The sequence below is a fragment of the Nanorana parkeri genome, unplaced genomic scaffold (genome assembly GCF_000935625.1).
Source record: "Nanorana parkeri isolate BGI_ZX_2015 unplaced genomic scaffold, ASM93562v1 scaffold12, whole genome shotgun sequence".
Taxonomy (NCBI): Eukaryota; Metazoa; Chordata; class Amphibia; order Anura; family Dicroglossidae; genus Nanorana; species Nanorana parkeri.
The window spans coordinates 2,167,176-2,183,480 of NW_017306280.1; the positions used below are offsets into that span (position 1 = coordinate 2,167,176).

A 16,305-nucleotide genomic window follows, 5' to 3' on the forward strand; every position below is an offset into this window, starting at 1 on the left:
GGAGGCTCTACTTTTCATCAGCATCATCTCTCTCCTGCAATCCTAATATAGTAATATGTTTCAAAAGAGGGTTTCAGTGTCTCAGGAGGGAAAAAAGACTTGTGCATATAGAAGAGGTTGCCTTTGGAGATCCCACACTTATTCCTCTGTGTAATCACCGCAGTGGGTCTCGGTGCTCTTAGCCAAGGTAACGCACAATCCAGAAAAAGTGAATCCAGGGCACTCTGGGGCAAATCACTTTTTTATTGTATCAAGAAGAACTTGGCAATGCATAAAAACCACCTGGCTAACAACTGTTTCTTTTGCTTTGTATGCTGTAGATCCAAGTGCCTTGAGAAAGCGTGTGTCTAACACTGGTAGCAGGTGGACAGTTGTAATGGCCTTTACATTTCCTAAAATAAAAGTTGGAGAAGCGCTTATTCAGTATGTGCCACTTGTTCTAGTAGGCCACAGTCCATTCATTTAAGTATATAGTAGGAGAGCTGTATACTGCTACTGTAACGTAGTGTTCCTTAGGTTTCAGAATAGAAGAGTTGTTTGTAAAAAGAAACGTCTGCCAGGTCCCTGCCAAATCTCTTTTCAGAAACCCCAAGTGTATTATTAACAGTATATTAGCAGCACTGCTTTCCATCAGGGAGGTGGCAGGGATGGGTTTCCCTGCCTAACAAGAGTTTCTTTAGAAGTTCTGTGGATAGCTGATTGGTTGCCAGCAAGTTTCATGCTCTATTTTTCATTTTGGAAGTGTCAGCCTGGCTCTGCTATACTGCACTTTTTTAGGAGATAGGAAGACTTGTCATTCTCACTGGCGGAAGTTTCTTTTCATGTATGGCTCTACAGTGTCATAAATGGTTTAGTAATCTCTCTGCTTGGAGATTTGTTTGCTCTAGAATAAAGAAACCCTTTATCCTGGATATGGTTTTTATAACATAAGGCAAATGGAATATGACAATACCCACCCCCTTCCAAAGTCCTCTAAAAAAGGGGAACGTTGGCCTGTCATTTCATGACAAAACCATATTTTAATGCAGTCACATGAAAATGTGGCATCAAAACTGATTTGTGGGGCTTTCCTGCTAAAGGTTTTCATTCTGGCCTTCGTCTTCTTTATTTAGCCGTCTCGTTTGCTCAGTCCTGATGCCTGCCTAGTATCTTTGTTTTCTAAAGCCTAAATATGCACCTGTGGATACAGGGACCCTGTTTCCAGATTCTGAAGTCCATGCTTGGGGGTTCTTTGAGTGGGAGGTTGCAGAGAATCCTGTGACCAAGAAACTAGTTCTATCAAGGATCGTGGAGAAATGACTGCCGAATCTGCCAGCAATGACTTGCATGAAGTGAACATTAAGGCAACATGGGTAGAGTTCATCTTTTTGCAGTTTGGCTGTTTTCGGGGAAAACAATAGCAGTTGGTTGATTTTTACTTGTTGCCTGGATGTAGCTATTAAGTATGGCTTTTGTGACTGCCTGCGGTCTTGTACCTTCTTATCTCAGTTATTGGAAGTTCGATCATCCTGTTCTGACTTCCTTTTTATGTGTGTATTAGGCTTATTTATAGTGGATCACTACCTTTTTAAGAATGAAGATCTGGGTGGTATATGAAACACCGGTATCTTATCTGCTTTTCAGATTATTTGTAAGGTTTTAATGAAAAAGTAACTGGTGACCCTGCCATGAGGATCCTGTTGAGGCACTTCCTGTTGGTGGTTGCCAACCCTCTGTTCCTTCTCCCTATTGTGATCCTGCATTGTCACCCTGTCATACACTCTTGCAATGGAGATGAGCACCTGTGCCAACACCTAGGTCCACTAAGTCGAGAAACCCAACCTGAAACAATTCATGCAGCCATCGTTGTAGTGCTTGTTGACGGAGGCTGCGGGAGATAATCAGAGCTAATATGCAACAAAAAATGAAACCGTTTTTTTAACAGTATTTTGTATATGAATAAAGCACTTTTTTTTTTTTTTTTAAACTGTGCGTTGGCAAATGAAATGTCCATTTATGGTTTGCATCTACAACTACACAATATAGTGATTCATATTTTTTCAGCACCAAATCTCTACTTTTGCAAGTACTAGTTCTGTCACAAAATCCACCATTTCAATATTCTAAAATTCCAAACTTTTTTTTTTTTCTTCTCTTCCAAGGCATCAAAACGGCAACATTTTTAGGTTTGTGACAGATTCCTGTATCTGGCTTTAATAACCAAAGTCAGGACAAGTAGAAAGCCATTTATTAAGATGGACTACCTTAAAAGGACATAACTGCCTAAAGGTTTACATGGTTTTAACATTTGTTTAAGTTTGGCATTTTTGTCCTAATGGTGACTGCAGACACACGTTCAACCTGTAGAAACTGACTTGCCTTCTGTTGTAATGTGTTTAAATTTTTTATTTTTGTGTGTGTGTGTGTGTGCATCTAGTTCCTTCCTGCTGCTCACTAAAATAGAGGGGTTTCTTTTAGAGCATAGCTCAGTGGAACTTGTGTGTCTGACTAGTTGCACCAGCTCAACAACAACAGCAAAAAGGTTGCCTGGATATTTGACCACAGGCCATTTTTATCTCCCTATTTCTGTGTTTGGGATTAACGGGCAGTGAAATACAAGCCGTATGGAAATTGTACGGTTAATGGAATGTTTAGAGATTTGTTTTTGAAACTTTAATTTTAAGTTTTGGAGACTAGTTCCTGTATCCTCTAGTGGTCTCCTTGAAAGCTTGACAGTGCCAAAACTTCCAAAATGTATTACATTTTGGTGTTTTTTTTTTATTTTATTTTTTGGAATTTCAAAAAAATCTAGTGTGTTTTTTAAATGCAAACATCTCCACGTACTGATATCATGCCGTACATGCACTGCAGTACTAACTCATCTGTTTGTTGGGTTCCCCATGTCTAAAAGCCAATCATTTAAAAGGATAAGAAAATTTAGAACTGTGCGTCAATACTTTTTTTCTTCAGCTTGGGTTTAATTGCAGGATGAACATTTTAATAATTCTGGTTGTCGGTTCAGATCGTTTTATTTGCATATTGGTGGCCCTGGTAGTTTTAGAAGCTAAGGCTGAAATTGTAATGGGTCTTATTTAATGACCCAACTGGTTTTACCTTGGTCACTGCAGAATCTCCTACTGTTTAGACATGGCATTTTGTTTGCTTCAAACCTCTTTAAAAACAAAATGCCTGTCTTCACCTTTTTCTTATTTTTTTTTGTTGTATTTATTTATATTCTTTCATGCATCTTGGTGCCCTGATCTCCTGCAGCCTCTAAGGTCTCGTTCACACCTAGGCGTATTGCATATGCGCGTCTGTCGCGCGTTTTTTTCCCGCGATTCGCGGTAAAAAGTCGCGCGTTTCCGAAGGCTACTTGGCTGTATCTCAATGGAAACGCGCAACAAAACGGCCCAAAGTAGTACCTGTACCTTTTCAGGCGTGGGCCGTTTTGTAGCGCGTTAGGAACGGGTGGAAATACGCCAAGGTGGGAACGAGACCATTGAATACAATGGGATTTATTTTTTTGAGCGTTTTGTAGAGCGTTCGTCAAGCGTAGAATGCGCTACAAAACGTTCAGGTGTGAACGAGGGCTAAGTCTACAAACTTGAAACTTAGATTGTCATGCAACTCCCCTAAATACTGACTTGTTGTTTTTGCTTGGATTTCTTTTGAAATAATTGTTAACACTTCTAGCAATATGTTACTATTAGTTGATGCAGAATTTTTTTTTTTTTTTCTCTTTTAGGTCGATATTGACTTGTGTGACCCTAACCCATGCCAGAATAAAGCCCCATGCTACAACCTACGTGGAGATTATTACTGTGCATGCTCTGATGATTTCGATGGAAAGAATTGTTCTCATCTTAAAGATCACTGCAAAGATGGATCTTGCAAAGGTGAGTGGATACCATAATTGCATTTTATGTTCACATGCAACATCATTTTCTTCACTTCAAGTTCAGTGTATTTTTCAAACATTAAGTAAATTCCCATCCTCTACAGTAAACTAGCTAAAGTTTACAGTAAACTAATTCCCATCCTCTACAGTAAACCAGCTAAAGTTTCACATCAGGCTTGTAGTCATTTTGCTTGATAAAATGGCAAAGGGGTGTAGGCATGAATCCTGCACAGTTTCATCAGTTTATTGCAATGAGTAGAATTATTTTTTTGGCAGATGACTTGTGTCAATAGGTGTGGTTTATTGGAACCCTACTTAAACTTTTATTTCTAGTTTTTATTTAAGTATTGAAGTGTTACAGGTCCTATCAGGTTTTTATTAATATCCGGGTCTCGATTTGCAGACATTCACTATCACTTTCTATTTTGGTGACCACTCTTCTCAGAATAAAAAGCTAATTGAAATCTAACATTTTGCTGTTGTCACAAACAAATGTAGAGGGGAAAATAACATAAAGACACCTGTTCTGATGACAACTGTAAAAGGTTTAGTTTTCTTCTGACTTTGTTTCCACTTGTTTCTCTGGTACCTCAGTGGAGATCTGGCAGATTCTAACCCTTCATGGCTCTGTGCAAAGCCAGAAAAAGCCCCACTTGAAGAACCTGTTGGCCATTTTAATCTTTAAAAATTAGAAGCCCGGCCTAAGCTTTTTTTTTTCTTTTTATTACACAGAAAAAAAATACAATTTGCTTTCTACTTTGTTGCAAGTATGCTGTAATTACATCTACTGCTATTCCCTGTCCAATCATAGTGGGTAGTAAGGGCACTCTGGCCGCTGGCATGGTGGGAAATGTCTATGTCCTTCCTCTCAGCTACACTTTGCATTCCAGCTTTACGCCCAACTCCAAGCAAAAAGTTTTATTTCATTTTGGATAGAGAGGGAAAGGGTTAGAACCGTCAGGTTTTTATTACCATCTGTGTCACTATTGGGACAACTCAGTCAGGACCAGAAAAGATGAGAAATCTCTTAAAGGAATATACAAACAAAAGGGACATTCTATTCTGGTAGAGTGAGGAAGTGTTGGAACTCCTGACAAAGTCTTTATTTCTTTCCCAGTGATGACCACACCCCCAATTTCTTGTAAGTGTGTCAGAGACAGGAATTGAGGGTGTGTTTCCCTAAAACGCTCGCTGATGAGAATAAAAACCTGAAAATGTTAAATTCTCCCTGCTTTGTTCAAAACGTAAAAAGCAGTTGGGCTTTAATTATATTTTTTGGTTAATGCCGACTAAAATGTGATGCATTGAGGAGTAGTTGTCACCAACAGGAACAAATATTCAGATGTCTGTGTCTCAGGAGGAACCTCTCCCATCGGGTCATGGTTATATTTGTAGATGCGCGCAGAAAAAACAGGGCACAAACTGCTATGCTGGATACACTGCAGAAATGGTGGTGGTGTTTCTATTTCAATTTTAAGTGGAGAACCCCCGTCTTGTGGATTTCTTTGTCAGCACACCCTTTCACAGCTTATGGCGAGGATCTCTGTATCATTAATGCGTCTTTTTTTTTATTTTTAGTCATAGACAGCTGTACAATAGCGATTTCTACTAATGCCACCCAGGAAGGTATCCGTTACATCTCTTCCAATGTCTGCGGGCCTCACGGACGCTGCATTAGTCTGCCTGGAGGGAATTTCACCTGTTCCTGCAACCGAGGCTTCACTGGGGCCTATTGCCATGAGAGTAAGTTTTATGTCCAGAGGACTTTTTGTTGCTGCATGTACGTTTTCTATAGTGTTGTCTTATATTGTGTTGAGGTGCGTTGTTTGCTACATACCAAGAATTGGTAAAATGACTTCATTGTAAATCTTAAATTGCAAGTTCCTTAATGGTAGAGATGGATGTGAATGTATAGTATGTAAAGCACTGCGTTAATTGATAGTCTTATATAAATGCCTTTAATAAATAAACATGGAAGCGTCTCTTGTGACACATGGGCTTGTAAGGGTTAACTCCTGGGTGAAAAAGAGCATTCAAGATCATCAGGTTTCAAACCTCCGGCATGGGGAGAGTGTCATCTTTCCTCTGAGCATGCGAAGGAGAGCCATTGACTTGAGTCAGTACTGCACTATCCGACTCTGGATAATGGAACATCCAGTTTCCTCTTATGGCAATAAAGCAAATACTTAGATTATTTCTTGTGTACATTAAACAATGTGTCTCAATACATTGGGGACTGTCAACAGGCTTTCTGACCATACATGGGTAACTCCTTTTTGATGCCACTTTCTGCAAAACAAAAAAGATGTTACAGGCATCCTGTTTTCAGCCTCTTTTAAGACTGAATCAATGTTGCTTGCTTAGCTGGAATGGTAGATTAACACAAAATCTTTATAGATTTTAAATTTGATGTGGACCTTAATAGAAAATTTTTAGCATAGTGCTAACAAATGCCCGAAAGGAGTTGGTCCACTCTGAACCAATATATTTTAGCTATAGGTGAAGCCTGGTAAGCAGAATCAGCCCTTTTGGGTTTGTGTGCATCTCCAACAGTAAAATTTCCCTAACATAATTCCCTATAAAGTTCCTGTCTTCTGAGGAGGTTTGGGGGTTTCCATCCACCTTCGGGTGTTCCAGCTCCTCCTGCTGCATTCCCCATAATATGAAGTATGTCCTAAAATTCAACAAGGGGAGTGGGGAAGCCCTCATAATGGTCACAACAGATGTGAAGTCCCAGGTAGTTGGGAAGTGTATGTAAAGCTGAGATATATCCCATAGTGAAGGGAATGGCTAAAACATCTTTGTATTTATTTTAATATACAGTCCATTTCTTTGGAAAGCTTTCCTTTAACTTGTCTCAAGGACACCATATTAAGTTTGAGGACATTTCCCCAATATAAGGGTAAACCCCTTTTTATACACTTGCCCCCGGAATACGTGTCCTAGACTAACCCTAGACTACCTGTCCAAGTAACCACTAAAGGATGAGCATTTCTTGTTTGTCCTGGGGGTTGGTGGCCAATTTTAAATAGACTTACAGGGTTATTCACAAAAGGGTGAAACATTTGGAGATTTTTACAGTGGTAAAAATCTCAATAAGGGTTCTTATCCTTCCCCACCCTATCCAAAACCTAAAAATGTTTGGTTTTAGTTTCCATATAAGAGCAGAAATCTCACCAGTGGGGTCCCTAAGAGGGAAATCATCAGGTGGTTTTAACTCTCCTGCATCTACCGAAAATGTAAATATCAGTTCTGGATGCACTGACCCTTCAATAATTTTGTAAGCAATTTGTATGTTCGGTTTCTTAAACATTTTATCCTCTATTTTAGACATAAATGACTGTCTTGGAAATCCCTGCAAGAATGGCGGCACTTGTACCGATGAAATTGACTCGTTTAAGTGTTTTTGTCCAAACGGTTGGGGTGGAGAGTTTTGTGACATAAGTAAGTCTGAATGTAATCTTTTGATAATGTGATCAGTCTGTTAGTTTAACAAGCTGTAACTTGTGTGTTTTTGTTGGCATTAGTTGTGTGTGTCTATAGTTCTCTTGGGCCTTTATTCCAGCTATTTAACGCTTTTTACATTTTTGGCTAGATTACAACGACTGTAACCCCAATCCATGCCAGAATGGTGGTCGGTGCATTGACCTGGTCAACGATTTTGTCTGCCAGTGTGAGAATGGATGGAAGGGCAAAACCTGTCACTCACGTACGTAGTTCTTGTTTCTTTTAATATGTTTATTGATTTTTGTTATTGGCAGTGCAACCTTTTTCAACGGAAGCCATCCTTAAACTGTATCTAAACCCAAAAACAAAAATGTAATATATTGTAGTTTTGCTAGTTCTTATGTGTGGTGGCTGCATTCATATTCAATTTTGGCCTAAAACATCAAGCACAGCAAATACCTGTTTATGCCAAAAATCTGAGCTGAGAAGAAAAACACAAAAATCCTTTCTTTAAACATGTCTGCCTTTGTTCCACTCCATTACATGGTGGTTTGAGGAGACTAGTAATTTAACCCCTTCATGACTGAGCTAGTTTTCAGGTTCTGTTCATAAATGACTGACACGCTTCTTTGTCACAGATCAGCCCTATCGATTGGGAAGTGAGCAGAAACATGCAGCCGACCTGCTCACTTCCCGCTAGTCTCCCTGCAGTGAGTGGTGACTGTCGGTCACCGCTCCCCGCAGGCATTCCCCTCCTCTTCTCCATGATCCTCCAGCGATGAGTGGAGGAACAAACGGGGGAGGGGGCGGGCACAGCTGGCTCTGCCTCTAGATAGGCAGAGCCAGCTGTCACTCATGCAGCTGGGTGGATCTTGACAGTTTTATTAGGATCTGTCCTGGCTGCGGCGCTCTCAGTATATTGCAGGCTATACTGAGCTTTGGGTCACAGGAGGAGGTTAGTATATGTCCTCCCATGACCCTAAAGAGAACTATAGGGAAAAACACTTACCCCATAGTTCTCTTTTTAAAATCTAGCTTTTCTTATAACCATGGCTGCCCCAGTAGATACAATGGAGAAATTAGTGTAGATGTTTAGAGACTGTTATTTGCAGGCTTACGAGGTAAGAATAAAGTAAACAAGCCTAAAAGAAAATGAATGCAGCCATTGCATCCCAGACCTGGTAATTCAAAACAAATTTGGTTTTTGAAATTAGATATGCTTTCATTTTGACTCATGGTTTTTAGAATACAACCTGCACTAAGTAGTGCCTTACACATTTAGTGTGTCTGTGTGTGTCTATCTCTCACTGACTCTTATGTACTTTTCACAGGTGAATACCAGTGCGATTCAAACACCTGCAGTAATGGGGGTACATGCTACGATACCGGAGACACCTTCCACTGCCTTTGCACTTCAGGATGGGAAGGAGCCACTTGTAATATTGGTGAGAACAAGACTTGTGGTTTCCCAATGGGGTCCCATGAAATTAAACCTTTTTGTAGACTTTTGCTGTGGGTGATGGTGGTAGGTGGTGTGGTCACTACAGGGGAGACATCTGTCAATGATGGAGGTAGCTCGATCACACTGTCTTGGGCTGGATTCACACCTATACAATTTGGTAAAGTGTGCTGCATGGCATTCTTAATTGCACCTTATCGATGCACTGTGCATCAGTGAACATAACACACTACTTGTACGTTGCTTATTTGTCCATTGTGGAGCAGTGGCAGCCCATTCATTTTCATGGGTTTCTTTAATGCAACATATCGGAGCAGACCGGTGTAAATCCAGCCTTAAATAAAAGTGCGATTTTGCAAACTAAAATTGGTGACCACTGGAATCTGTCCGCACATTGTCATAGATTCTGATTTGACAGTTGGTGCTTCTATTTCCTCACCCAAAATCTGGCTTTCTTCTTTTTTTAGATGTTTGTAAGCCAGACGCAAACTAATTTTTTCTTTTTGTTATTCTAATCTCTTACATTTCGTTGTGTTATTTTGTATGCTTGGGTTTCTATATAGTAGCTTTTTTTTTTTTTTTTTTTAATTACGGTTTACCATATTGTCCTTAAATGCCATGTCACCCAGAACAGCACAAAAAAGTGCTGTTCTGGGTGACCTTTTAAAAAGCATTTTGGGTACATTTTAAAGGTCTTTTAAGGCATGCCTCCTGAGTGCATCCCACCTGGTCCAATATTTACCTCTTTCCTCCCTGTTCCAATTATCTTTACTGCCCGGAGCTGCTCAACCTTTAAGTGTCCCCACCAGGCCCTCTTTATCCTGCTCATGTGCACTACAGCCCCTTTCATTCCTATAGAGAGTTGTACTCATGGAGGCTCTTCTGCTTCCAGGGACAACACTCTATCTACATTAAGTTTGTATATTTTTCCTATTTCTGTTTGAACTTTATCGGGTACTCCCACATAACAAACATATGTAGATGGGTTCATTTAGCTTCCATTCTGATAGGCCTATGTGTGTGACTACAGAGAATATGCAGACTATTGCTACCCTCGGCTTGCAAAGGAGCCCCCAAATCTGATGTCCTTGTTGTAAAGTTGTGTAAAATATCAGTGCTGTAAAACACAACCTACTTGCAGTAAATTAAAAATGAAAATCATTTCAATATTTCTCTTCCTGTACAGCCAAGAACAGCAGCTGCCTTCCCAACCCCTGTGCAAATGGTGGTACTTGCGTGGGCAACGGAGATTCCTTCTCTTGTATGTGTAAAGAAGGTTGGGAGGGACGTACCTGCACGCAGAGTAAGCCTGTGCTTTTTTTTGTTCCTTTAGGTATAGGTGTGTCTCCTAACATGTTTTATCCTTCATTTATTTGCCAACATATTTGACTCATTTGGGATGGGAGATGGCTGGAGGCTATGAAAAAGAAGCTTGTGTTTATGTATTCAGAAGACCTAAGGAGGACAGATGATACACGAGCATTTATATAGAGCTTGAGATGTGGCTTGCTTTTCACCCTTTTGTACCATTTTTAATAACTTGTTCCTTTACCACGGATTTAAAGGAATATGTCATATTGTGCCTAAGAGCCTCTAGTGGGTTTTGACTTGTACTTTCTAGGGATGAATCCCATTCTGACTTTGTATTTTTTGAGTACATAAGTGGCATCCCACCTGAATCCCCTGTTCAGCAAACTGCTGCAAGCACTGTACAGTCAGATGATGTCGCTGCCTAGTAGATTTATTTGGAATGCAGAGAACACATATGATTCAAATGTCTAATCCCACAAGCTGCTTTATTATGGCAAGAGATGCAATCTACTACAGTAAAATCTTCCCAGTGGGGCCTGATACATCAGCAGTTGACTAAGCCCACCATTAAATACCCCAAAGCATAGCTACAGATTTGGAGGAGGTCTAGAAATGTAAAACTACCATTTATGCGGTTGAGGATAACTTGGGTGAGACGTGTCCATTATAGGAACACTGGATTGTAAAATACTATGAAGAAAAAGACAGCCGTGTTATTATCTTAAGCTATAATTGCTTTAGTCGGGAGGATTTTGTCAGCTCTATACAAATAAAGTAGATCCTAATGCCAGGATGTGAACATTTAGTGAATTCCGCCATTTAGCTTTTATAATAAATTGACATGCTGTTTTTCTGCTGCATCATAAGACAGTACAGAGATCAAACCATGGGCAGGGCTGATCAAACAGATATCACTCAGTCAAATATACTGTATATTTTTTACTTTTAATGTTTGTGTGCTGAATGTTTTTTTATTTTTCTTTCTTTTCAATAGATACCAATGATTGCAATCCCTACCCATGGTGAGTATATATACCTGTTCGTTAGATTGTACTGATCAACCACTGCTACCATTTCATGTATTGAAGGGAGCTTCATCTTGTCCATTACATTTTCACATACTGACCCTTGGGGCTACCTTGTATAGTGGATTCTGAGGTTTAAAACCATTATTCACCAATTTGGGCCTAGATTGCAAACATGCAGTGGCAGTAATCATGTAAATCTTCATTGGCTGCGCTGGGTAAGGCCCCTTTCAGGCAGGCGGGTCCGATCAGGTCCTCCAGTCAGTTTTTCAGGCCGGCCTGATTGGATGGCCTATGCAAGTCTATGGGCAGCTGGATTTAAATAGACAGCTAAAGAAACGGGTGTCCGTTTGCAAGATTGAGGAAAAAACAGGACAGATTGGATGTCACAGCAGTGACAACCAATCCATACTGCTCCAATCAGGAAGGGATCCATGCACTGATGGTTTTTATTAATTTTTTTTATTTTACTGAACGTGGATTTTTACAAATGTGCAGTTTTGGCTTATGGAAGAGACTCTTTTAGGGGGCCAGTCGTTAGCGATTTGCTTGAGAGACGTGCAGTCCAGCCACTCTCTTTGGCCCTAGCCTGGAGATGTCTGCTGTGGTTGCAAGGTAAAAAGACTAAGATCAATTCTGCATAGCCATCACTAGCTGGATCAATGGAACCTCATTTTGCCTGTTGGCACGTTGATCATCCATATTGGATCTGATATATTGTACTGATTACTTGCTAGTGATCTAAAACCCAAGTTAATTGAAGGGTTGAAGTCTAATTCGTATCTTTTACATGTTGCTTTATGTATGCAATCTTGTATTACAAGTTGGATTTTGTTGATGTCTACAGTTAATTAGAAACTGTGTTTTATCTGTCAACAGTTACAATGGTGGAATTTGTGTTGATGGTGTGAACTGGTTTCGCTGTGAATGCGCACCTGGATTCGCTGGACCTGATTGCAGGATTAGTAAGTTATTCTTTATTCTTAGAATTCTATTTCCTATAAAATCTGAAGGACACTTGCTTTTCTCTTCTCTTGCTGACATGGCAGCTGTGCGCCTTGCGATCTGCGCGAGTTCTGTTTGTAAAAGAGATTTAGAAATGTTACCATTTGTCCATGGTTGGGACACAATTTGTCAAACCAGTGATATCAAGGCACCAGTTGTGGCGCCATTTCAATTGGGCCTGTAGCAAAAGAACTCCTACCGTGTTTCCCCGAAAATAAGACACTTGTCTTTTTTTTTTGCACGAAATAAGACACTAGGTCTTCTTTTCGGGGATGTCTTACCTGGCTGGGGGAGGAGTGGATGAGGTCCCGGAAGGCGGCGTGCTGTTGCCGCTCCCGGCGGATGTCGCTTCCATTCTGCGTGCGTGCGGGCGTGAGCGAGCTGTGGGCGGGAGCTGCGGCTGACGTGTGGGCAGGAGCTGCGGGAGGCTGGCGTGTGGGTGGGGCGGGAGCTGCGGCCGGTCTTTAGACAGTTTATCTGCAGCTACCCCGAAAGTAAGACCTAGCGGATTTCTGTAATATAAGACCTACCACCGAACTAGGTCTTATTTTCGGGGTAGGTCTTATATTACAGAAATCCCTGAAGATAGTGCTAGGTCTTATTTTCGGGGTAGGTCTTACTTTCGGGGGAAACACGGTATGTGCCCATAGATTTTAAAAGAAATGCTGCAGAAAAGGCTGTTTCATTCTCTTACAGCAATCTCTCACATGCTATATGCTCTTGAATTCTTCACATATTAGCTGAATAATAGAATCCGCATTCAGAAACCGCTCTGGCCAAATATTAATCCCCTGAACCTGTTCAGATGCGGTCATATGACCGATACCTGTACATGTTTATGCAACTGGCTGTGGTAGGAACTCTGAGGGTTTGTTACAATATCAGTATTTCAAGTCTTCTTATAACTAGGAATTACAGAAAGAAGGGCAGTGGAGTTAAAGCTATAAGTCTACTTTCATCTACCTGAAAGATTTGCCTCTTACAACCTTTGTACAGCAGAGCTTAGATAGGGTGAGGGAGGTGCAGCACTAAGTGCCAATCTGGTGAGCTGCATGCAAATATGCGAACAAGGAACTTGATAGGGAAGATCGCAATGAGAGCAGAGAGGTGATCAGTCTTCTCTTGCTCATTCACTATCCAATCAGCAAGCTGAGAAGCTGAGCCCAGTTGATGTCAGGAGAGTATTCCCTAATTGTAACAGAGAAAGGGGTGTCTTCAGCCTGGCTATGATGTCTGGGAGAAATGTAAATCCTTTGACAGGTAAAACCACTTGTATATGTATTTAGCCGTTTGCCTGGAGTTCAGCGTTAATGTGGGTTTAGCCAGGCACAATAAATGGCAGAAAGTGATGATATTCCAAACAGGAATTAGCATTGTAACTCTGTGTTGTAAGCTGCATGTTTACTTTTGCAGTCCCTTCAGTTTTTAAGTGTTTTGTGAAGTTCCAGCTGTATTCATGTCCTTTTTGTACACAGTACCTATTTAGAGGTAAAACTACATAATATGTGCATCTTGTGTACTTTACGAACAAACAGCAGTAGAGATCAAATATATCATTCTAAGCAGCTGTGTGGCACTTGAAAAAGGCCATTGCCGCGTATTGCACACTTTGTACTATAAATGGAGCTGACGCAGCCATGTTTGATCATGGTGTATTGTGTTGACAACTGAACTCTGCCAAGCATCGCTCATATTATTGTTATTATCTATTGTAGACATCGATGAATGCCAGTCTTCCCCTTGTGCATACGGTGCCACTTGTATAGATGAAATAAATGGCTACAAGTGCACCTGCCCTTCAGGACGAGCTGGGCTGCGCTGCCAGGAAGGTAATTAGCTCTCCCGTATCCTGCTTAAGTGCTGGGGACTCCTCTAAGCATTTATATGGACAGTTTGGCAGCAGATCTGAACCGTCCTGTTGTCTGACATGTTCTTTCCTGCTGTTTTTTAGTGATTGGCTTTGGAAGATCTTGTTGGCTGAAAGGAACACAGTACCCTCACGGAAGCAAATGGGATGAGGAATGCAATATCTGTCACTGTCTGGATGGGGCTATTGAGTGTACCAAGGTATGGATGCAAAGACTCGGCCCAGTTCTCAAAAACAAATGCAGACATTCTGTGCCCTTGCTCTGACCTGCATTGATCCAGTGCATAAAAATGGAGGTCGCCACACACGCAGTGGGAACATGTTTATACATTGCAGCGGTTTAGTGTTTTATGTGTTTTTTTTTTTGGGGGGGGTTGTTTGTAACTTTGCCCTGATACACAGTTTAATGCTGAATGTTCAAATTCTTCCATAAACACTATAGTGACTAGTTCTATTTTAAGTTGCATGCTGCAACATGCTAAAAATCTACTTTGCGTTGGGATTTCACAGTGAGCATATAGTTGAAGGTATATTAGTTCTATTTTCATACATTTAATGTAATATTCTTGTGTGCCTCCAGACTTGGTGTGGCCGTAAGCCCTGTTTGCCGGAAAAACGTCCTGATAAGAGCCAGTGTCCCCAAGATCAGGAATGTGAGCCGAAGTTCTCATCTGCAAAATGCCTCCAACCACCATGCAGAGAATGGGGTGAATGCAGCGCCCCCGACAGGCCTCAGATTGTCAAATGCTTGCCCAACACCGGCTACTTGGACAATAACTGTGCCCGGATAACCTTAATCTTCAGTACCGAGAAAATTCCACAGGTAAAAATGTGTTCCTCTTTGTTTTCAACTCTGGTATGTTGCCTCGTCGCAAGATCTATTCGTGTAACTGCCGCAGGGAAAAAATAGGGTCTCCTGCCCTGCCATATATGTCTATCCTGTATGGCAGTGCTGCTTAATCTCAAAACTGGATGGACAGAAATACAAATCTTTTGGCAGGCTCCCATATATGTATTTCATTTTGGTATATAGCTTTTTGTCTGAAGTTTAGCTTAATGTAAGCTCGCAGTGTAAAGACAGTCTTGATAAATTGAAGTTGATGTAAAACCATTATTGACTTCTTATTCTATATTTTAAGGGAACCACAGTAGAAAACATTTGCTCGGAGATCCGATATTTGCCATCCATTCGGACAGTATCAAAAGACCAACAGCTTATACTCCTGTGCGACTTCTCGTACTCAACGGAAAAAGCAGTAGAAGTTGCAGTAGTAAGTATGCTTTTTGTTCAGTACAAAGGTGGCTGCGCTATTTTACAAAGTTATAGTCATTAAGATTTCTGTTTTTGTGTCACATATGTATGTAAGCTTTCAAAAAAAAATTCACAGCATACACATTTCTTTGCATGTAGCATTGAACTCCTTCTTTGATAAAAAATGCATTGTAGGTACATTCCAAAAGATTAAGAATTCAATCTCTTGGAAACCAGCTAAGAAGCTATTGTAACCAAGAGTGAAAGTGAACCGCTACCCGGACTAAAGTGATGCACGTAAACAAGAGGCGGCCACAATTTTTCTCTGCTGTCTCTCTTCTCTCTCCTGTCTGTCTTTTCTTACCTCCACTGCAGCAGCTTCCCAGGTCTCCTCTCGTGCGCCAGCGTCCTCCCACTGTGCTCGTGTGACCAAATGTGGCCGACGTTACACACGTGGAGAGGTGTCCCACCCCTTTCCGTCTGCGGCGTCTGACACATTCAGCCGCACGAGCACTTTGGGAGGACAGGACACAGGTCAGTGAGCCGAATGCGATCTACCAGTGTTCGCTTTGCAATCGACTGGTAGATCACGATTGACCTAATGGGCACCCCTGATGTAAACACTTAAATGTTTACATATTCTAGACACTTTAAAACAAACCCTCATTTAACTCTGTAGTTATTAGAGCTGTGGGGTAATGTGTCTTCAGATTTCACAACAGAGGCACTAAAATCTTAGTAGAATCTTGGCAGCCTGCCAAACTTCTAATGTAAACAGGGAATGTATACTAATGCGGCAAAGGTAAGGGCTTTTAAGGTATCAAACACCACTGATGTAGCACAGATGTAATTCTATATATAATGTAAACAGTGAGCTGGGGTGGGTATCTGTGGAACTATTAGTCCCATAAGGCATTGCAAGACTGACAGTTACAGGCATGACTCCCAAACGCAGAGGCATTTTGGGATTTGTAGTTAAAGCACAACTGGAGAACCAGAGTTTGCCCACCCCTGATCTAAGCTGTTAAAAGCTAACTGAAACTGGACCTTAGAGTTTTTGTT

General features: G+C 41.0%; 1 protein-coding gene across 2 annotated transcripts in view; it reads left to right on the plus strand.

The window, feature by feature from the left end:
- Positions 1-16,305, plus strand: part of JAG2 (jagged 2) — an 83,944-nt gene that overhangs the window by 64,410 nt on the left and 3,229 nt on the right. For both annotated transcript variants that reach the window (XM_018556572.1, XM_018556581.1), the window contains 12 exons: positions 3,725-3,875; positions 5,456-5,620; positions 7,208-7,321; positions 7,473-7,586; positions 8,656-8,769; positions 9,970-10,086; positions 11,089-11,116; positions 11,999-12,084; positions 13,840-13,953; positions 14,076-14,191; positions 14,572-14,814; positions 15,131-15,262. In XM_018556572.1, coding sequence (XP_018412074.1) covers positions 3,725-3,875; positions 5,456-5,620; positions 7,208-7,321; positions 7,473-7,586; positions 8,656-8,769; positions 9,970-10,086; positions 11,089-11,116; positions 11,999-12,084; positions 13,840-13,953; positions 14,076-14,191; positions 14,572-14,814; positions 15,131-15,262 — 1,494 coding nt within the window. The remainder of the gene's footprint in view (positions 1-3,724; positions 3,876-5,455; positions 5,621-7,207; positions 7,322-7,472; positions 7,587-8,655; positions 8,770-9,969; positions 10,087-11,088; positions 11,117-11,998; positions 12,085-13,839; positions 13,954-14,075; positions 14,192-14,571; positions 14,815-15,130; positions 15,263-16,305) is intronic.